General features: G+C 48.9%; 2 protein-coding genes across 4 annotated transcripts; one reads left to right on the top strand and one right to left on the bottom strand.

Moving 5' to 3' along the window:
• Nucleotides 1–17: 17 nt before the first annotated feature.
• tex10 (testis expressed 10) lies at nt 18–15471 on the bottom strand. Of its 3 annotated transcripts, none has more exons than XM_072716850.1 (16): nt 15351–15471; nt 14413–14601; nt 13444–13961; nt 12734–12934; nt 11867–12113; nt 11029–11141; nt 10331–10587; nt 10069–10207; nt 9694–9863; nt 7514–7691; nt 4205–4293; nt 3754–3887; nt 1718–1798; nt 1290–1477; nt 520–730; nt 18–296 (listed from the first exon to the last, which is right to left on the bottom strand). In XM_072716850.1, exons 2-16 carry the CDS (start codon nt 14590–14592, stop codon nt 183–185), a joined length of 2820 nt encoding a protein of 939 aa, XP_072572951.1. In that variant the 5' UTR covers nt 14593–14601; nt 15351–15471; the 3' UTR covers nt 18–182. The 3 variants fall into 3 exon arrangements, with proteins under 3 accessions (XP_072572951.1, XP_072572950.1, XP_072572952.1); XM_072716849.1 differs by lacking the exon at nt 15351–15471 and adding an exon at nt 14938–15041; XM_072716851.1 differs by lacking the exon at nt 15351–15471 and adding an exon at nt 14938–15041 and having other exon boundaries at nt 18–293.
• LOC111844228 (uncharacterized) lies at nt 15390–21977 on the top strand. The gene is made up of 12 exons (XM_023812527.2): nt 15390–15554; nt 16049–16103; nt 17660–17684; nt 18779–18859; nt 18958–19097; nt 19267–19392; nt 19472–19517; nt 19628–19669; nt 19905–20353; nt 20446–20550; nt 20681–20831; nt 21232–21977. The coding sequence occupies exons 2-12, from the start codon at nt 16050–16052 to the stop codon at nt 21252–21254; spliced, it is 1242 nt and encodes a 413-aa protein (XP_023668295.1). The 5' UTR covers nt 15390–15554; nt 16049; the 3' UTR covers nt 21255–21977.
• The last annotated feature ends 365 nt before the right edge of the window (nt 21978–22342 follow it).

The raw sequence follows: 22342 nt of genomic DNA, 5'->3' as shown, positions 1-22342 counted from the left end.
GTCGTACTTCTGGCACATTTAATTTCAAAAAAAGGTTTATTTCACCCATTCATCACTCCAGGTTCATGTTTCTTATAAAAAAAAAACAAAACAAAAAACTCTCATTTAGCCTGATGAAGAGTCTGTGCGTGTCTGTGTGCGCGTGACCAGAAGGGGGCGCCGTCGTGGAGGCCTGTGCCGTGTCAGTACACCTCCTGCAGCCCCAAGCCGCCGCGGTGAACCGACAGGGTGACGCTGTAGCAGTACAGCAGGTCCGTCAGCCATTGCTCTCGCGTCTCCGACCTGCAGTAGCGCTGCTGGGCCAGAGGGAGGCGCACCGTCAGCATGCTCAGGTGGGGGACGGGCCACCAGCGAAAGGTCCCGGATGATGTATATGCAGGTATAGTGCATTTGTGTGTGGGTCATACCGTCAGGTCCCGGATGATGTATATGCAGGTATAGTGCATTTGTGTGTGGGTCATACCGTCAGGTCCCGGATGATGTATATGCAGGTATAGTGCATTTGTGTGTGGGTCATACCGTCAGGTCCTGGATGATGTGCTGCAGAAGACCTGCGTTGGCCAGCATTTGGTTGCGCAGCTGGACGTGCTGCAGCAGCAGCGACAGCATCTGCGCCAGCAGGGGGAGCTTCTCCTCACATAGGTCCGAGACGCGGAGAGACTGCAGTACCAGCCGAAGCAGCCGGGGGACGCTGCTGAGGGCACCCAGACATGCCCCCCACACTGTCTCCCTACCGGGCAGAGGGGGATGGACTTCAGACAGCCTGTTTCCATTTATATGGCTGGGTGTTTTTCAGGTTATTAAGCTCATTCAAAGGTACAACAGCTATACCACAGAGCTGCCGGGTCACATGCCACCCAGTTTAATGATGATTGTGCCGCTTAACAGTTGCATTATGCACAGATGGGCAGATATTTCATCCAGTTATAAAGCTGGATATTTATAAGATTTTATACACCTGGATGAAGGTTACAACCAGTGTTGGAAGTTACTCACAAAAGTAATCCATTTAGGACGGAGGTGGAAAGATCAGATCTAGAAAGTACAAATCCAGACCAAGATTTTGTTTCAACCAAACATGCTCAGCAGTCTATGACTGACTCTTTAAACTCAACTGGTTGGTTGAAAGAAAATCTTGGTCTGGATTTGTACTTTTCTGGATCTGATCTTTCCACCTCTGTCTCAAATGGATTGCTTTTGTGAGGAATTTCCCCAACACTGGTCACAACAAACGTGCCCCTGCAGGGCCTGGAGTTCGTAAGCGGGCCGCTCCGGGTCCAGGTGCTGACCTCTTCCGTGTGCTGTCCAGGGCCGCAGGCTGCAGCTCCAGGCTTAGAAGCAGGGTGAGCAGGCTGAGACAGCAGTCGCTGAGGAAACGGAGGAGGGTGTCGCTGGGCAGTAGGGAGGGGTCCAGCAGGCGTGACACAGCCCTGAGCAGCCCTGCCGCCGTGCTGTCCGGCACCACCTGCAGGCCTGCCTGCGAACGGCAAGAGAGCCAGAGGAGGAGGAGTCAGTGTGGCCACACCCACAGAAAGGACACGTCGACAATCGTTTGTTTACATCAAGATTAATCTACCATCCCATGTTGTAAAGTGAATGTTACATAAAATACATCAGGATACAGAAAATCACGCCAGCACCAGCTGACAGGCAGTGACACAGACAGTGACCCTGACACTGCGGTTACAGGGAGGGGTGTTTCCATGGCACCACTTACCAAGTTCTTGCAGATGGCATTCTGCAGAACGTCGAAGCACTGAGCTCGGGAGTCCACTGTCTCCAGGCAGTGACACACTTCCTGTTGGGGTGGGGGCACAGGTCAGCCTCGGCCAAGCCCAGCCAGCTGTACACACATTGTACTCTGAGCTCCAGGTACTGTCACTGCCAGTTCGCAAGTTACGGACACGGGAACAAATGCCTAACCATGTCTGCAGTGCATGAGCACTGCACTTCCATCCACCTTCAAGGTGAATCCTCTGGGGCTGAAAAGTAGGTTATTGAAGAGTCGTCTCGTCGCCCCCCCCCCCCCCCTCCCCCAACCCCTGGTGTTATCAGGCCAGCAATCAGCACACGTGATGCTCATTCCCCACCTTGAGAGGGATGGGGGGGGGGGGGAAGGGGGGCACTGCAGTAATGAGATCTGACACTGCAAATTAACACATCGCCTATTCCTTTTACTCCCCCAACGGTTTTTTGGCCCAACAATATTTTATGAGTACAAACAATAAATAGGTGTGCGTGTGGTAACAAGGCTGAAACTGAATTACGATAATGGCATTACGGCGGGATTGGATTACAGCACACTGAAAGGACACCGACACGTCATTCAATTTGCCTTTTATTATTAGCCGTTGACGGCCATTAATCAAGGGAAAAACCAGATTAGGGCCCGATTAGAGGGGCCTTGAATTATTATGGCCTAATTGGTAATAAGTTGAACCCCCAGCAGCAGAGCTACGGGGCCTGGTCCCTGCTGGAGCCTCAGACGACCGTCTGCCTGTCCACCTCACACAGAGTCCACTGAGGCAGGATGACTGGACCGGCGGACTGGGAGGCCTACGGGTTGTGACTTTGTTTGGCGGCGTGTGGATGCAAAGCCCGATCCTGTACAGCACATTTTTAATCATATTGTTTCTTGACCAACTCCAGCGTCACAGCATTTAAGCATCTTTCTAAACGGTCAAACAGCAACACCCTTCTGGGATCGTATCTAGCAAAACTCTTAGCGCACACAAGAAACCAAGCAGGACGATGTTTCGGGTGGGAAGTCACCTCCAAGTTGGCCAGCAGCCCCTGTGGAACGTGACATTCCATGCAGGGCGTACAGCGTAAGCCACCGAACAAGAGGACGGGATGGTGACAGGAGGGGGAGGGGGTTCATCACAGGGCGGCCGTCAAAGCGGGAGATTTATGAGACGCGTGGCGGTAGCTGGTGACCAAGCAGCCGGCTATAGAGATGCCTTTGCAGAGTGATAAATGCTAATGAGAGGCCGGGAGAATGATTGGGGCCTGACATTTTTACATGGAAATTAAACAGGGACAAAACTGAGCCCTGGGGGTGTATGTCTGTACGTATGGGCCCTTCAAAAAAGAAAAAGTGGAAGGATAATGTAAAAAGAAAGATCACTAATTCTACCTCACAATTAAAGGCTGGGTTTTGACTTTTTCATTTTCACGTCCAAGTCAATCAGGCGTGGCAGCACAGAGCGACGCTAACAGACGGTTATTAAAGGCCGCGTGGCCCTCACTACCCGTCCCTTAATGAGGCCCGATTGTTCTGCTGCAGCGAGAATCCCAACAGGTGGGGGACTTTTTATTTTTTTGCCCACCCCCACCCTTACATTCGTTATGATTCTTTGACGAAAATGGATATTAATGAGGGAAAGTTGGACAGCATTTCACCTCCAAAAGTTCGCCGTCTGACCCGGACACAGACAGGCAGGTGAGATGACTGGGACAGTGTTTTTGGACTCAGAGGCTCGAAACCGCACTAGAAACAGAATGATTGCAAGGTTTTTGTTTTTTTTTTTCCTCTATTGATGGTCGTCTCGGTCATGGAGGTCGCTGCCTTTACGCGCCACCGAGATCCCGCTCAGTAAATGATTTTGCCTCCTTTAAAAATAAACTTATGCACAAAACCCACCCTCATTGGTCCAAAAGGAGGACAGAGTTGTTGAGATGACCAATGGACATGTAGGAAGGTGTCCAGGACGACGTGGAGATGGATCAGACGTGTCAGACGGGTCGACTCACCTCTACCACATCCCAGTGGTGGGTGAACTGCTCCAGAGATGTGGCGTATAAGCTGAGGGGGGACAGGGGCGAGGGGGGGGGCACGGTGTCCTCCTCGGCCTGCTGTAGTGTGGACAGCTCATCCGCCGAGAAACCTGCATGCCAGCCATACAGGTTAAGCACTCAAAGGTACAACAGCAGAGCCCCTGTCATGCCAGGTGAACCTTCAGGTCCATAACCTGGAGTACAGTCAGGGGGCTGTTTCTGTATTCGCCTCTTCTCTCCTCATGTAATCCTGTTTTCTCTATTTTTTCCTATATCCCCTGTCTACCCCCTGTAATGTTTGTATATGTATGGTGGGGTTGATCAGGATAAAATTCATTTCACTGCACGTTGTACCTGTGCAACTGTGCATGTGAGAAATAAAGCAACCTTGAATCTCGAATAACCGCCACACGTGGACGGGACCCACCTGTGAGGGTGGAGAAGAGGAAGCTAAGCAGGTCCACGTCACTCACTGCCACCTCCTGCTTGTCAGATGTCCAGCCGCCCATTGAAGACCTGTGGGAGGCGGGGAGAGAGGAGGTGGTGAGGTAGACGACCCGGATGCGGTGATGTCGCCGTCACAAACGCAGCATGCACACCGCCCTGCAAGTGGTCAGATTCAAAGGCTTATGCTCTCGCCCTCACACCATGTGAGCACGGAACGTCCAGCTCCCTCTCAGCCACATCTCCCAGGCTTTAGGAGGCTCATCAGAGACCTCAGACCCACAATATTCCACCTCACACAGGACTAAGGACCAGCTTAGAAGACACAGCCAAACCCCGGCTCCTGAGCGTGGCCGTTTGCTCCTGGGACGTGAAACACTGCCTCCCATACGGATGCACGTGCTGAGGTCATGTGACTGAAAGAACAGCATATATAGGAGGTAGAGATGCGAAAGCCAGGCCAGGATCGGCGAGTTGGGGAGGGGGTGTCTCAGCATCACTGAGGTGGGGAGGCATAGCTCAGTCACACTGAAGGAGACACTGAACCTGAATCTTTGGAAGCGGGAATCGTCCCCCTGGCTTTTTAAGGATGTTAGGATTCTCTGTAATTTTTGGAGCATGATTTTGGGGGTGGGAGGGGGAGGGTTTACATAAGAAGCGGGGGGGGGCACCCACACACACACACACACACGTGTGAGCTGGTTGACATCCGCCGGGGTCTCGCCGACGCACACGCCTCCCAAAGGGCCCTTTGTGCCTACAGAAAGCCCCCCCTTACAGAAAGCCCCCCCTTTCATCTCCACCCCATCCCGTTTGTGTAACAGTGCCCCAGTGACGTCGCCCCGGCATGGGATCGCCTGCCATCACACGAAGGGCCAACGGGGGGGGGGCCACCGGTGCCGTCACACACGCCAGCAGGAGGCCACAGCCCGGGGGGGCACCAAAAAAAAAAAACAGTGAAAGGTTAAAAAAATGTTAACTATGTGAAGCACGCAGAGCGTGACTGTGGCATGGACTGGCAGGCCGGATCTCGGGGCAAATGGCATCAGAGCGTGTCGGCACACGGAGACCCTGCGGCCTGCGGGTAGCACCTCCACACCTCCTCATCCAGCTCAGAGAACAGGCCACAGATCCTCTCTAGTGTCGAGTCCTGCTCACCATTATGATTTTTCAAAATTCACAAGAAAACGCGGCATAGTATGAACCATCACAGATGCACTGACACCCACTGCACTAAGACTGGAATGTTCTGGAATCAGTCTTATACTGTTGATATCAGGAGTTACTGTTACACTAATCTGCAGTACAATCTCCTGTGATTAACAAACAGAACGCCGTTTATGTAAAAGCGGCGAGGCTTTGGCTGCGGTGAAGGAGCAACACTGCCATCTGAAGGCGATCTGCAGTACTGCGGCCTCTCGGCCAGCCTGTCACCCCCAGAGAAAGCACCCCCACCCTGAAATCTCACCAAAGGGGTGACTCCCAGAACAGCCATCCTGACCCTGTACCAAATGGGTGGGTACGTCAGGACCCCCACCGGGGTGGAGGGGGGTCCTTTTACACAGCAAGTAGCTAAACTGATGGGGGGGGGGGGAGTAGGTGGGGGCACACGCACGCACACATACTTGCACATGCACACATACATACACACACACGCACACATACATACACACATGCACACATACATACACACATGCACACACACACACACATACATACACACATACACACACACATGCACACATACATACACACACGCACACACACAGGAATGTCTTGAACCACTGTCTCAGTGACCAAAAGCCCTCTGAGGCTGGGTACTTCCTACATGCAGCCACATCCTGCCCTGTGGGCCAAAAGCACAGTAAACAGGAGACTCATACATACATCACCCCCCCCCCTCCCCCCCGCCAGCAAACATACGCCGACGGAGATGGACGTACAGCGCTGGGGGGGCTTTAAAACACTTTAAACGTCAGGCCTGATTAAAGCACTGCACAAATCTTACCCCACAGCCCCTGCCCCCAATGAGCGCTTTGTTCATGGGATGAGCGTGTCCCAGGCAAGGCTTAATGGGAGAAATGGGACAACAAGGGCCAGTGTGAGGCCCCCCCAACCCCGTCCACTCCCCCCACCTCACTGGCCTCTTCGGGAAAATTGTTTGATTCCATTATCAGCTGAAATCTCCCAGTTCATGTCTCCTCCAGGTAACTGGGGTCGACGAGCTGCCCCCCCTAATTACCCCAGATGGCAGTGAGCCCCCATCCCAGTTTGTGCAGTGGCATAAGGACAGTTCTGGAGGGGGGGGGGGGGCACAGGTTGCTGTGGGAATCTAGGTAAACAAGCCCCAAAAAAGACCACTTTGAAAAGACCGGGACTCTGAAATGCTAGTTTGTACCAAACTGAGTCACAAGACAAATAGAGCATCAGGCCAGCGGATAGCGGCCTTTAAGGTCAGGGGGGCCAATCCCCCACCACCGAAATAACCATGATTATGGGGATGTCACAGGAATGCTAATCAGCAATGATGCCATTGCTGTTTAGTACTCAACTACTTCAAGTTTGCTGGTGTTGCAGAGAACTGTATCAACACCTTCAGGTAGGTGGTCAGCCATATGCTTAGTGACCCGCTCACTCTCAACAAGCGAATCACTCCTTTATTGCTCATGAAAAACCAGTAGACATATTCAAAATAATAGACTCACAACTTTTAGTATTACTGAGGGGGGGGGGGGTAATTCTGCTTGCCTCCAGTACTGGGGAGGGCTTCCTCTGTCTCTCACCTCCCACACCCCGAGGCACCACAGGGCCGCCCCCTAAACAGGAAAACTGACTCACGGAAATACGTGGTTCATTATCAGTGGGTCGCAAAACAAAAACTCTTGCTTCTAATAGGTTCCCCCCCCCCCCCCCCAAGAAGGGATGATAGGCTATTTCCGTGTAGGGTCACTTGATTGGTCTACAAATGTAATTAACTTTTATTTTTATTTTATTTTTAAAATTTACCTTTATTTAACCAGGCAGGACAGATTAAGAACGGGTTTCTTATTTACAACTGTGGTCTGACAAAAGGCAGAGGGGGCCCAGACTCAGGGAGAGCAATTATCACAGCTTTATTTCCCCTGTGTTTTTCAGAGTTAGTGTCTACAGTCCGGCATTGACAATGCGTGGTACTGACTGCCATGGAGGGGCGAGGGGGGCAGAAAATACAGCGTGACAGAAAGGTAACTGGCATGGGGGTCTAATCCCGGTGGTCAGACCTCACTGGTACTCTGAAGTGGGCGGGGCTTACCTTAAATGCACCAGGCGAATGAGGGAAGCAGCCAGGCTGGCCGACACCCGCCCCGTCGTGCAGCAGCGGCTCAGGCAGGACAGCAGCTGGGATGGCAGCCGTGGCAGGAAGTACACCAGCTGTACCAGTCGCTGCTGGGACTCCGAGGGCAACAGCACCAGGCTGCCCTCCAGTGGGTCTGTGGAGACATCGCAGCCTCATTCACGCGTCCATATCGCCGTCCAGCAGGAGGCGCACCAGTTCAATACCTAAATGCGACCAAAGGTTCACTGAGGCTAGATTTTCATGCTGGTACAAATGGATCAAGTGTAAAACTGTGAGTTGCACAGGGCCTGCGGAAAAACCTGCGACAGGGATGCAAGCAGCACCACCATGCGGCAGGAGATGCAGCAGCCCAAGAGAATAACATGGCACGTCTTTCCAGTCACGCAGTCAAAGAAATTGACAGGTACCTCGGCAAACCAGCCGAGAGAAAGACGGACTTTTAATTACCGTCAGCCATCCGAAAACAGAACGACGCCTTTCTGTAAACCCCCAATAATCTGTGAGTAAAAGCCCCTTGAGAGACATTAAAGGAGGCCAGCAATTTCATTAAAACAAATTCTACACATCATATCGCGATGCTCCTTGGGGCCGTAGGAATAGAGCTGCATTACGCACGCATTTCTCACGGGACACCAGATGGACTGCAGGCACCCCTCCCCCTCTGACCTTCCCAAAACCCCAAACCAAAGACACCATTGTCATACAGTTAAATTATATCCACTGTTTCAACAGAATTAAATCAGAGATAACAAACTAGCACTTCTGAAACATGAAGAGGTAATGTACCCCGACAACAGGCAAATTAGTTGCCCACACAGAGCTGCGGTTTGCTCTTGCAACCGGCATCAAGCAAATGGATCGGGGCTCCGTTTAAAAAGAGCACATGTGCAGATCTGCTGTGTGGTGAGAGCTCCCCCTCCTGGCCGGCCAATGGTACTACCACAACCCATCCAGGATAAAAAGATTCACTGTGAGACAGAGACACACAACCCAGGGTGAGTCCCCGCCCCCTCCCCCCTCCACTACTGCCACTTTCATGATCACAGATAGAGAAAAATTACCCGCTTACGCACATTGCTGATGTCACAAGCCAGCGGACAAAAGACATCTTGTGATGGAAGAAACACGAGCTATCCGCCACCCCCCCCCACCCCCCACCGGATCGCCCTCCCCTGCATCAGGCCATCTGCTGTATGTGCGAAGCACTGAGTCCCCGGTTGCATAAGCGCAGGACATGTGAGGTGAGGCTTGCCTGCCCGCCTGCACACTGTCCCATATTCTTACGGCATTTCTTCTTTTACTGAAGGTCAATAGGTGGCGTGACCGTTAAGGAGCCATGCTGGTGACCAAAATTGCTACCGGATCGTGCCGTAGAAACGGCCCGTGCTTTTGGGAGTAAAATATAAATAAAACACAGTAAATACTGGGAGCCGCTTCAGGAAAAGCATGTTAAGTAACGGACCATCTGCCGTGTCGGTTTCCCTCCTCCAATAAGGCTGCGGCCCTCCTTTCGGCGAGGGCGGCCCGCAGGGTGCCGGCTGGATGACGGAGCCGCCACACTGTGCCGGATGCGGTTGGATCAGCCTGGCTGGCTGACAGCTGAGGCGATTAGCCAGTCAGCGTCTAAAATACCCGTCACACGAAGGGGGCGGATTAATCCCGAATTAAAACACAGAAACGCTCAAAAGCAGTTCCAAACGGCAGTCGCGCGAACCGGCATTTTGGCCTCTGGCCTCACTAAAGGAGGTAAATCTTCAGGAAACGCCCGGCGCGGTAAAACCACAATTCCATCCCTCTCTCCCTCCGCTGGCCACTGATCATATGACACTTTTCTTTTCCCTCACGAAACATCATCCAAATCGCCAGGTGTTTGAATCTCACATGGCCACTGATGCCAGCTCACTATCTCGTCACTCTATGCCATTTCTCACGTATATCGAAAAAGATGACAAAAATATTTACAATAGAAATACGTCATGGGGGGCAATGTCGTGTGTCGTGTTTGTATTTCACAGCTTTAACCTACTGAATTTAGATCTAGGAGTGTCTCACAGATGTATGAAACACCCCAAACATGAAGACTGACCATTAGCTCACGCCGATCCGATTTGCAATTTGGATTAACGGGGCCTCACCATAGAGTCCGCAGGCCTGCGCCTGCAAGCTCTGCAGCAGGTCTTTGTTCTTCCAGGCGGCCGCCGCCTGCACGGTCTGCAGCAGCTGCGCAGACAGGTGGGGGTTCCGTGAGCCCAGCTGCACCAGCTGCAGAGGCAGGGCTGCCAGCCAGCGTGACAGCACCTTGCTCCTGTAGGGGGGAGGGGGGGGTTATCTGAGAGCAGTGTGAACGGGATTAGCACTGGGGCTTGGGGGTGTCAGAGGACAGGAGGGGGTCCAGAACAATGGGGAGGATGTGGACCCCACATGGTGCTGGAGACAGTGGGGGGGTTAGAAGGGCAGGTGAGGGACACATCTGTAGGCAGTGAGCGGTCTACAGGGGGCGCTCTGGGTACCTGGCTATGTGCGGCTGGCCCTGGTGCTCTTGCAGGTAAAGGCGGCTGAAGAAGCGCAGCAGCTGCATGCGGACGGGCAGCGTCAGGTTCCTCTGCTGGTACTGCACGTTCACGGCCTGGAGCAGCTCCTCCGTCACGGCTGGGGGGGGGGGGAGAACCAGATGTCAGAGGAATAAGTCACATGGTGCCGAGAGTCAGCGCGGATAGGTGCAGGAACGACATCCCCACATTCACGCTTCATAGTCCAGCCGCTGCTCCTCACCTCTGCTCCTGTGGCTGAGGAGGAGCTTCCACACCACCTCCAGCAGGGGTCCCAGGTTCTTCGAGCTCAGCCTGACGCCGCTGGAAAGCGTCTCCCTCACAAAGGCCCGGATGGGCCCCAGCCAGTCTGCATCACGGCTGCCCTGCGGCTGTGTGCTCAGAGACACCATCACCTGGCACAGGGTGAGGTTCAGTGCCAGAGGCTCCACAGCGCCCCCGCCAGGCACGGTGGAATTCTGCGCCTGCTGTTGCTTGCTCCTATGCGACATCCAAATAATTGTCATTAACGCCCTCATCATCATCCTCCTCCATACAGCAGTAATCAGCACTATCGAAATCTTGACTGACATCTACATCATAACATTTATCCAGCCATTTACACCAACATCATGTTATTCAGCATCCAAAACTCCAGCATCCTTGTCAACATCAGACATCACCATTCAGATCGTTATAAACGTCGTCGCCATATCCCAAACACCCACAGCAACGTCAGACATCGCGGTCATCTTTATAAACACCTAGATTAACCAGGATTATCATGGCCCACATCAGTTACAGGAAGCCTTTACGCTGTGAAGACCACACCATGGACCTAAAATTCCAGAAGCTTCTGCTCATCTCCCGCTTGCTTTATAAGTACTCAGCTCTGAATGTGAACATCGAGCCCCGGCTGATCAGATCCAATCTCTTCCTCACCTCTTCATCTCTCCCTTCTTCTTTGGCTTGGCCACCTCAAGCAGACCGTAAGGGAAGTTCTTCATGAAGTGATGTTTGAAGTCATTCAGGTATGTGCTTCGGAACCAGCCGTCCTAAGGGCAGCAAACAGGACCCAGGTTATGACAGCAGGGCCGGTGTCAGAACATCTCTGCCGGTCACTACCCCGGATATTAGCCCAGAAACCCTTGTCAGAACCCCAGTTTGCTGCAGGAGGCTTAGCTGTCCCTTCTACTTCTACACTGCACCTCCCCCAGTATCTGTCACTGGCTTCCTACTGGTGGGACAGCGTCCCAGTGTGGGTGAGTCACTGACCTCTTCTAACCCAAACTGAACAATAAAATTCTCATCCCAGAAAATTTAAATATGGTTCCTAACAGCTTTCCATTTAAAAGCTAGTGTCAGGCATTATTAATTATTATTATTCATTATTATTATTATTATTATTATTATTATTATTATTATTGTGCTATCAAGTTCCCTGATGCCCATTGAAACGGCAATTCTCCATAAGGTCTGGCTAAAGTGCTCTGGAACATTTGGAGTTCAGAACCTGGCTTTTCAGTCCAAGAGCGGTATAAATACTCGGCTAGCGATAACATAAAAACCCATAACCTTCCGGATATGAGCACAGCTTCCTAGCCTGCAAAGCCACACGCCAGTGCTCCCACAATATCGTATATGGACACTTTGCATTCCCTCACTGGGAACTGAACCTTAGCCATGGCAGTGAGAGGGTCAATGCAAGGCCATTAGACCCTTAGGACATCTTCTATTAACTTCAGCCAATATTCCACAGGTCAGTGACACAGATACTTACCAGATCCTCCTGGTGGTGGCGCTGTGGAGCCAGCCTGCGTAACAGCTGCAGTATGGTTAGGACCTGATACATGAGGGACATCGCCTCGGGACTCAGCAGATGAGCACTGTCCGTTTTGCCTTGTTCACTCGAGGAGGCCTCCACCCACACCCCTAGCAACAAGGGCACCAGAGTAGATGCGAAGCTTCTCACAGTCTCTGCCGAGGCCAGGTCTTCGATGGCCGCAGCCCCTGGTTCTGCATCAGGCCTACACACAGCAATAACACAGTGTTAAATCAGGGGTGGAACGATTCTCCTAATCCTCGGTTTGTTTTAGACCTTCATATCTGAACCACAATTTGTGGTTCAGACCTCGGGGTTTTTTGTTCAACACTGCATTGTGTCAACATTCCTTTATCCATCTCTCCCTCTCTCTCCCCATCTCTCACACACACACACACACACACACACACACACACACACACACACACACACACAGCACGAGTTTGTGGCTCAGGAGACAACAAAGATGTTGATGTATTTTAGGAGAGTGACATCCATGCTCATTTATAATCAAAATGCAAAGGGTAGAATAAAAGGACCAATAAGTACAAAACTAAATGAGACAGAAAGGTTCAGTAAACAATGGACAATGGGGAACAATGGTGTCCATTCACCACCAACAGCAACAGCTATTGAACATAAATGTATGAACATTCAAATATTAATTACAATTTGGCAATAATGTAATCTGGAAAACCAATTTACTTTGCCAGCAAATTAAAATGTGAAACAATATCTCATCACAGCAGAGATCACCTCTTTTGGTCGATATGAACAGGATTAAGCAAAGATATCAGCAGGGCTTGAAATACAAAAATGATCTACCTGAGCTGGAAGGAGGAGGGTGCGGGGGGGCGCACCCCCGAGTTCTCAAACACCTGCAGGCCGCCTTTCCCGACCACATGCTCCTCCCAGGTGAGCTCCAGTGATGTCACCACACCTTGCTCCTTGGCTTCGGCATCCAACGCCTGCACCTTCTGCTCCACAGGTGTTTCCTCCACCACGGCTTGGAGGAAGCGACTCAGCCTTAAAGGAAAACCGGGGACGAGTCAGACAGGGGTCTGATGCTGGAGGATGCAGCCACATGAACCACTGCCAACACTACATCATGTTAGCTTATCTGCTCCAGCTCCAGACAGACAGGCTTGTGCCAAGGCCTTTAACTGAATTGCTCTAGTAAACATCTCTAAGTGTAAAAAACTTTAATCCACATTGGACCCTTTGGATAAAGTTTAAAGCTGATGGGACTGCGGTTTGCATGCATGTCGACTTCAACACATGTTGACAGGATAAAACCAATAATATGACAGATGTGTTCTTATCAAAAGACAAATATTTATCTTATAATAGCACAGAAATATTATCTGCAATATGACTATGGTATTATTACAGTACAATAAATAAAAACTTGCTCCACTTTTAATTTATAGTCCAATATACCACAGAAGTTATTTAGGTGAAGTACTTTACTCAAGGGTACAACAGCATGGCCTCTCATGGGATTTGAACACTTAACTTTACTGGTGATGTCATACCTGACAAGCACCGTAAGCCGCCACTGCTGGCCTGTGACGGTGCGTCCCGGGGCCACGGTCAGGGCCCAGCCTCCGCCCGCCCTGCGCTCCTCTACATCCTTGCCCTTCTGCGACAAACGGCGCTGAGAGATGAGCTCCAGGAAGTTCCTGAGCAGCACAGCAGAGCGGGCCGACAGCAGAGCGGGATAATGCTCCAGGAGGATGTCCAGCACCCGCAGGGCATCTTCCTGGATGCCCTCGGAGATGTGTGTCATGGCGCAAGTCAAGTGGGCGCTCAGCAGCGGGAAGAAGGGTGCGACGCGTTCAGCCGGGACGCACTGCGCCAGGAGGCGCAACAGCCGCACTGCCGCTCCACGCACAGCCCCGTCCTTGTCCGCGATCACAGCCGCCGCTTCGCTGAGCACGCTCGACAGGTGCTGCTCCAGGAGCTGGGGGTGCTGGCATAGGAGTTCCCGGAGCCCCACTAACGCAACCTGTCTCACCCCACCACTGTAGTGGTGCAGCTGGGACAAAAGGTCCTGAAAGCGAGATGGGACACGGCTAAACAGTAGTTCTCAATCCTGTTCCTGACGCCCCCCTTGCCAGAATGTTTCCATTCCCACCCTACCTTACTCAGGCTCAGATGGTCCTTAATAGGCTAGTAATGAATGTGGATGAATGTGGCAGGTTGAAAGCAGCAGGAGTTGGAATGAAAATATTCTGGAGGAGGGGGGGGACGCTAGGAACACGATTGAGAACCACTGTCTTAAGAGGACCAGTTAAGAAAGACGTTGAGGAAGCAGAGAATCCCACCGCTCATCAATCATTAGACATATACTCCACTGGACATATGCAGATGTTTCATATGTTAAATATGTTAACTGTGTTCTACAAAGGAGATAGACTGACGCACTAGATGAAGCGGTTAAACACAGTATTAATCTTCACAGTTGCACAATATCGTGTCCTTTCATCTCGTGCAATTTTTACCTTGATGCTGAGCCGCCGGGTCGTGGTCGGACCAGACTCATCTCTCTTCAGTTGATCGGGTAGACGGATTCCTTTCGTCCTGAAGTTAACATCGGTCGCGTTGTCCGGTTTGGGCTTCTTTTTGCCAACCCTGAGTTTGACTTTTTGGAAGTCATCCTGCCTTTTCCTCTTCTTAGTCATACCCGAAGCCTGTAATGCAGCGACAAGGACATGGGCAATCTGCAGTGATTTTCCCGATTCCGTCTAGAAGCAACTGGGTAAATCGCAGTCCAACATATTTTAATCAGTTTTGTTCCACCACTTACAGATTTGTCATTTACAAATTTGACAAAATTACAACATTTCAATACACAATCAGCAGAATACCGCTAGCTAATATGCGGTAAAAGTCCACATATTAGATTAGCTACAAGCTAACGTTATAGGATTGCACGCTTTCCGTGCAATTACTCTTTCTAACTAATTATGCACACTGCGGTATATGCTGATCCGAAACCATGCTCAATGTTAACTATAGGTACTTACTGACGTGCTTTTTACGTTAAAATCGGATGCCTAAAGCCCAACCTGTGCTGGGTAGACGATTCAAGATACCAACTTGTGTATGACAACGGGGTCCTACCGTAATGGCAGAGCTGCCCTTACGTCTGCCTGCAACCATGAGTTACAATGTGCAGGACAAAAACCCAAATAATAATTTAACGAGAAGGAGAAAACAGCCATTCTATATATTGAACTGGAGCTTTATACAGAAATTCTATTTAAAAAATAAAAATAGTGTGCGGCGGAAAATACTATTAACGAATCCTGTCATTTATTCAGTAACTTTATAAAAATCAAATATCAAAAAAAAAACAGCCAACCCTACTATTTTTCTTATCCTTTTAAATACGGTAGGTGGTCGAGATTTATTTATTTATACATATATACATACATACCCAATAATACGTCAACAAACGTAGCGGACTCCTGCAAAGCTCTCTCTCGCGCTCACTCCGGAAGCCTCGCGAGACTGGGACCAGGAAGTACGTCACATTTGCATTAAAGATCCACAGTCAAGTAGCGGACGGTCTGCTATTGTTACCTCGAGCTTCGGCGGCCTTTTTATCGTTTTATAACGACGTATACGCGAACGTAACAAGGTAATCGCGAACACTTGGGTTGTTTAACGTTTTTATTGATATGCGGCCAGTTTTGTTTTCCCTTCGTGTAATATGCTTACGTAACTAGCTAGTCGTCGGTGTGGTAGTAGCTATCGCGGCGTCGCTTCTGAAAATGCTTTTGAACATCCAATAAACGCACTTTGCCGTCACAGTGAAAACTTGCTGCGTTACTTTCATATATTGCATTTTAAATTAGTGATAAAATTGCAGGAAGAAGGTATTTGAAAATTCCAGCCATCTGTTTTATCCGATAACTTCCGACTTACTGATAAGGCCCGAAACGGTACTGGATGTTTCGTTTCTTGTGTCCCGTGTTGTACTCTACTGTAGCGTATCCCTAGACGTTTCGTCTCTAGTCGACCGAGAAAATGCCGGCTTTGTTGTTGACTGTAGTCTTTCGATGCAACTGTAGTAATGCGGTCTCATGAACAATCTGAGGCGTGTGGTTTTTATAACGGTGTTCCGCTTTTTAGGATGGAAGGTGAAACAACCCCGCCTCCGAAGAAAGCGAAGAACGGAGGCATTAAGGTACGCCAGCAAGTCGTTATTTCCAGCAGCCAACTTCGGTTGTGTCTCTGAATTTTATCATTTTCATCTCGCTTCATACTATGGCGACAAGTACTAAGGCAACAGTACACGCTGACACTACTGGAGACAGTAGATGTACACATACGAGTGGCAAATCTGGTTAATTGCATGTTTAATACGATTCCTGCGTGATGTTATTTTAATCAAGACTTGTAGTGAAATTTAGCTTAAAATGCCTGAACTATGGCTTTAAAAAGCTGAGTAAAAGTAAAGAGTTGTTTCCGGGGGCATTGCGGTAGGCGGCGTATTTTGTATATGCTTATTGCTGCTGGGCGTAATTTGGCCCATATTGTCTTCAAAAACCATTTCGTTTGGTTTTTTAAATAAGTTTCTTAAATATGCTTTAATATTGCATTTGCCTTGTGTTAATCCGTTTTGTGTGTAACTGTTGATCAGCTCTTAAAGCAAGTTCGTGGACTGATATGTTACATAATTAATGTGGATTTTTAACTGTCAAGCTGTTGAACTACATGCAATGAACTTGAGCAACCCAGTGGTGGCTGCAGAGAGCTGTCTTGTACAGCTGAAGCCTGCCAGCCTCCTGAAAATATGGTGACTGACCCAGCTGGAGCCAAGGCAGGCCAGCCTGAATCTTCTGGGATGGTGGCCTCTGCACAGGAAATAAAAATGGCTTCGGCCTCAAGGGCTTTTGTTCAAGACAAATACTTCTCCACCCCAACAAAATGGGGTTTCATTTGTTGCCCGTTGGTAACAGTATATAGAACACTTCCCAGTTAGGTGACCCTTAATACAGTCGTAGTGTATGTTGGTGTTGAAGAGTCATTATCCAGAGCTGGCGGTCTTTGGTTCAATGAATTTTGTTTCTCTGATTTGTGTGAAACTGGAGTTCTGCAGACAGTTTTCTTGTCTGGATACAACCTGAAGTATGCCATAAGGCAAGACATACGGGGCGATTCTCCGCCCTTGTTATAATGGGGGTGGCTTTTTGTAGCTCACCATCAGGTCTAACCCCATAATTCATTGCTTAACCTTTTGGGCAATTGGGGAGAATGTGAAGTTCATGTAGAAGAAACCAGAGACATGGTTCCCAGTGTACAGCCCCAGTGTCTGGCGACTATGTCCACGATTTTTGCACATTTTTCTTTTAATCGGCAAATGTCTCGACTAGAGACTTAATGACCACAATAAGTGGTCAGTCTCACGTGGGTTATGAGTACTGGCATGCCAGAAAGCCCACATGCTTCAGCTTGCGATAATTTAGTGGTTTACTGGTGAGTGCGAATAGACCGGAAATGTTCCTTTCTGTTCTTGACAATTAATGTATTCATTATGTGCTTTCACATCCGAATTGTGATGGAGGTCATGTTGGAGTTGACCAGTATGTTTTCCACCTTAGATCTTTTGAGGTGGATGTCAGCTAAGGTCTCTCCGGTATGGGGCGGGGGCACAGGGAGACCGTGCTCCCCGCATGTTTCTCACTAACGGTTTTGTTGTCTCTCTCTCCTCATGATGATATTTTATGCGTCCTTTGACAGAAAAGGCAGCAGCTTGGTGACATAGGTAAGTTAATCGCTGTGTCGTTAGCGGTGCTGTCAATGAACTTCACTTTGCACTGGAGTTTTCCGTCTGCCCCTGGGTGGCAGATGGCCACCTGCCTGAATGACACCCCCCTCCACACCGACCCATTTCAAATGTGGCTTTCAAGACTTTCTGGCTCTTGGAAGAGAAATGCCACATGGAGCTTTGTCGCTGCTCTCCTGCTGCTTTCTGCAGGGTTGTGCACAACAGCAGGTCATCCATCCAGCAGGCCAGGAATTGCTGTGCGGTTCCTGTTGCTGCAGACCTTTCTGCATATCACTTGAATATAGCCAAGGTATCACTGTTTGGCTTGTTCCATAATTTGTGCATAAAAGGAACATTAATGGCAAGCCCTTTTTTATGGCACAGTCATAAGGTCATGAAGGTCATGAACTTAAGTGGCCTTCATCTTGTTAGTGCCTATTATGATTTGGTGTCTGTCTGCACCAGATGAAGTTAATTGCACACCGTGAATGCTGATTACCTGTGGATGGCAGATGTTGCTGTCTTGCATTGGGTCACCCTACAGCTGCCAATCGGTTCCTTAAGAACCATCAAACAAATAAGAGGGACAGCTTAGGCAAGCATTCTCCCCAGAGCTCAGACCTTAGCACAACTTCTCAGCGGCTTCGGAGTGGACTTGGAGATCTGGTGGAGTTGAATGTCTGCAGCCATGAATAGATAGGGATGTGTGTGGTCGTGGCTCATGTCAGGTGTCATGGGGAATTGTCTTCAGTCAGTTAATGTTTGCCTGGTGGCAGGCATGGTGCCATCAATGGGCTATTGTAAGCATGGTTTGGTGCACAACAGGTGGCGCTGAATGATGATGTGTACCAAACCGTACCCATTCTGCTGTAATGTCTACTGTTTGGATACCTTGACTGGTGGTCTTAAACTGCCATAGGAATGTAATTTCTTAAATTGTTTGGCTCTGCAGTCACCCAATTCCTGAAGCTTACTGACCAGTGACATTCTGTCACCTTGTGTGTGCAGGAGTTCTCTAATAAGATGGATTCCCCCCCCAAATGTGAACTTGTGGTAGGGCGTGCTAACCCCAGTCTTTGAATCTTCCTTAGTGTTCACTGGTAAACATGGTGCTATCCAGACCATGCCTTCCCTTGAGAAAAGACTCAAAACCGTCACCGACCCTGTGATCGGTGAGTGCCAGTTTGTTTCCCTGTCTATGCTTGCTCCTACTGCCACACCCTCCCATCACGTTCTCAGGTTGTTCTCTTGCCATGACCCAATCTGACAGGTCTTCAGTTTGTATGGGAATACCGGAGCCCTAGCAAGTCTGTCCCCCCTCACTACCTGTGCAGGCTCTGCAAGGTCCAGCGTCTGCAAAATGAGATGAGTGCACATATCACTGGCTGGAAGCACTGCTTCAAATATCTGGTATGCTTAGATCATCATTGATTTGTCATTATTTGTCTGCTAAATAAACCAGAAGATACAGCTGGCTTCTTTTTGCATTTTTAACATGACCTAATTGATTGGGAGTAATTTTGTGTTTGGATGTGGGGTGTGATGTAAGTTTTTTTGAATTTTTTTTGGTGGGGGTTAGAAAAAGCACCATCCCGACAAAGTTCCCCAGGAAGAGGAGGCAGCGGTGAAGGATCCTGCTATCCGCAGAGCCGTGAAGGAGAGCGCTGCTGAGGTGGAGAAGACTGAGGGACGGGGAAAGCTGAAGGTGAGCCCCGCTGCTTCTGACTTCCTTGTTACCTGTGCAGCCCTGGGGAAGGACTCATCATCTATCACCTGCCTTTTAGGTTGTGCTGAAGGAGCCTTTCGAGGTACCTTACTTCCAAGCAATGCGTAAGTGTTGTACAGCCCCCCCCCTGACCATTTTAATTAAATAATAATTCAGGTTTATTTTCATGCAATGGATTGTAATTGCATAAACTTTCAATTGAAATCTTCTGTAGCATCTGCAAAGGTGAAGACCAAAATGGGGATGCCTGGATTAGGTATGTTCTTTTCTTGTGCTTTCCTGCAATACAGCAAAACTACAGTACAGCCCCATTTTTCCCCCATTGGGACTTTTTCCCTTGCATGATTCCTCATGCTCTGTAGTCTTATGGTATAGAGGTAATGTGCTTTTTCTAACGCAGTCCTGGTTTGCATGGCCTTGGGCATTGTTGTGAATTGTGGGTAGAGTGTTTCGTGTAGTGTACCCTTCAGTAATGACTGTAACTCTGACAGATGCCAGGTTCCCGAGGGGTTTCCCGGATGGCATGGCTCCTGGGGAATTCCCTCCTTGTGGAATGCGACCCGACTTCCCCATGGGCCTGCCGATGCGGCGATTCCCCGCAGACATGCCCATGAACAGCGGCGGCGGGTTCTCTGATGGTATGCCCATGCCACGCAACAATGGTGCCGGGCGTCCCTTTCCAGGCGGCATGTCCATGAGGATGCCCGGGGATGACATGGGTATGAAGATGCGAGATGGGGACATGGATTTAAGGCGCTTCCCAGACAACAGGCCCATGGGGATGGGCGGTGACAACTTTGGCATGGGCCCGAATCCTGGCCGCCGCTACCCAGATGATTTTTCTGGTGGCCAGCTAGGCGGCTCCAATGACAGAATGATGCCTGGCATGCAGAAGGGCCCAGAGGGCAACAGCCTCCCAGACACCCTGTTAAAGTACCTGGTATGCTTCATCCAACGTACATCAGAGGTCCATGTCCTGCATAAGAAACGTTCCTGGCTCTGTGAAGCATCTAATGTCTGTTTGATTCGTAGGATACCTTCCGCATTGAGAATGAAAATGACGCTCAGATCGTGTTGAAGGTGACTCAGAAGCTGACTGATGTACTGATGGAATACAGACTTAGGAATGTCTCCTCGGTAAGGACCAGGATGTCACCAAATTGGTTGATGTATTTACCCAGAACGTCTAGACCCCCCCCCCCTACAAAATCATAACTGAATTGCAGTCTTTAAAATTTGCTTCATGTGACATTCTGGTTCAATGCAGGGATCCAGTTTAAAGAATACTTCCTCTATGAATTCCATGGGTTCACTGAATTCCATGGGCTCTATGAACTCGATGAACTCAATGAATTCAATGAACTCCATGAACTTTGGCTCCCGAAGTGGAGGCGACCGGTACTCTGGAAGTCTTTCAGGTATGAATTGTGTCAGTTGCAAATGAGCCAAACTGATTCCCGTTCACCTTGGCACAGGTCCATTGCGGTGTTCCATTAAGCAGGATTTCTTGCTTGGTGGAATGTCAGATTTAAGGTATTCTGAGGTAGATTAACTTTCTCATTGTTTGCTTACATTTAGCCCAGACTACCTTAAATCTTACAAGTTATCCAGCTAAGCAAGAAGTCCTGCTAAGTGAAACAGGCCCAAGGTATTTAAGTAGGAGACTGTTCATGAGAAGTCCAAGATCTTTGCTTCGCAGTCTTTGATAATTCTTGGTCAGCGTTCCAAATTATATTGTGGATTTAAGGCTTTCTTACCTAACTCTTGAATTTTCTTGATGGGGAAATTATAATAATTGTTCATATTTTCTCTCCAAAGGCTCATCCAGATTCTTCAACTGATCGCTGTCCATCCCAGTAGATCTCCAGCTGCGGTGGTCCAGTGGGCCCTGACATCATTGATGTCTTGGACTACAGTCTTTCATGTTAATAGTTTTGATGGTTTTTCTTTTTAAAGAAGTGCTCATTTAATCCCTACATGTACTTTTTTTGTACAGCTGTTTTTAAAAAATGGCTTGCTTTAAAATGGAGGTGGACCAACTTACCAGCTTGTATGCAGTCACGCACAATTGCAGTAGTTAAAACAGAGATCACTCCTTATTTTAGGATTATGGGATTTTCTGTTGATAGGAATTGGCTCTTGTATCCTTATACATCAAACATCAATTTCAACAGGTTTTTGTAGGTGTTAATATTTGGAAATTGTATAATTAATGCATACAATTACTTAGGGGAGGGACATACTAGCCTTTTGAATGCTGCATCCTGCTATCCTAATTTGTTACTCTGTCCATTTCAGTAAAAATTTGAACCCTATGTGTATTTTGGGCTTATGTTTTTTTTTTTATTTTTTTGTGCATTTAAAAACCCATACTTGTCCTACCCAAAAACAAGTATTTATGAAGATCCTACCAAATATGGGGATTCTGATTGCTTGAAGCTTCTCATGACCCAAAGTCTTCAGTGTTTCCTATGAGAGGCATCTTGTGATTTTTTTCCCCAACCCCCCTCTCAGTATTTTGAATGTGTCCCCCAAGCAATAAACCATATATTTTCATTTGGAAAGCAAGTTGATGTTTTAGTACAAATGCCACAAATACTCCAGTACATGTTTTGCACACATTTATTTTGTGGTTTACAGTTCAGATGCTTAGGAATTTAAGCCCATGTACAGAAAGTGTTGGGTTCAAAGCCTATAAAAAGATGCACAGTATTGCATCTCTGAGCCCTTGAGTAAAGCACTTCAAAATCAACTGATCTAGGGATGATACCTGATCCTGCTCTCTGACACCAAGGTTTCCTTGGCATATTAATCTGCGTATTACGCATAAACTTTTTGGTAACACTGATCTGATCCATTCAATGTTGATATCTACCAATTCTGAGACCCATTCTGAACTTGTAAATTTCACTATACATGTATATACAGT

This window comes from Paramormyrops kingsleyae, chromosome 9, assembly GCF_048594095.1.
Source record: "Paramormyrops kingsleyae isolate MSU_618 chromosome 9, PKINGS_0.4, whole genome shotgun sequence".
NCBI classification, from domain to species: Eukaryota; Metazoa; Chordata; class Actinopteri; order Osteoglossiformes; family Mormyridae; genus Paramormyrops; species Paramormyrops kingsleyae.
Note: the sequence above shows the minus strand (reverse complement) of the source record. Positions and strands in the feature narration are given on the sequence as shown.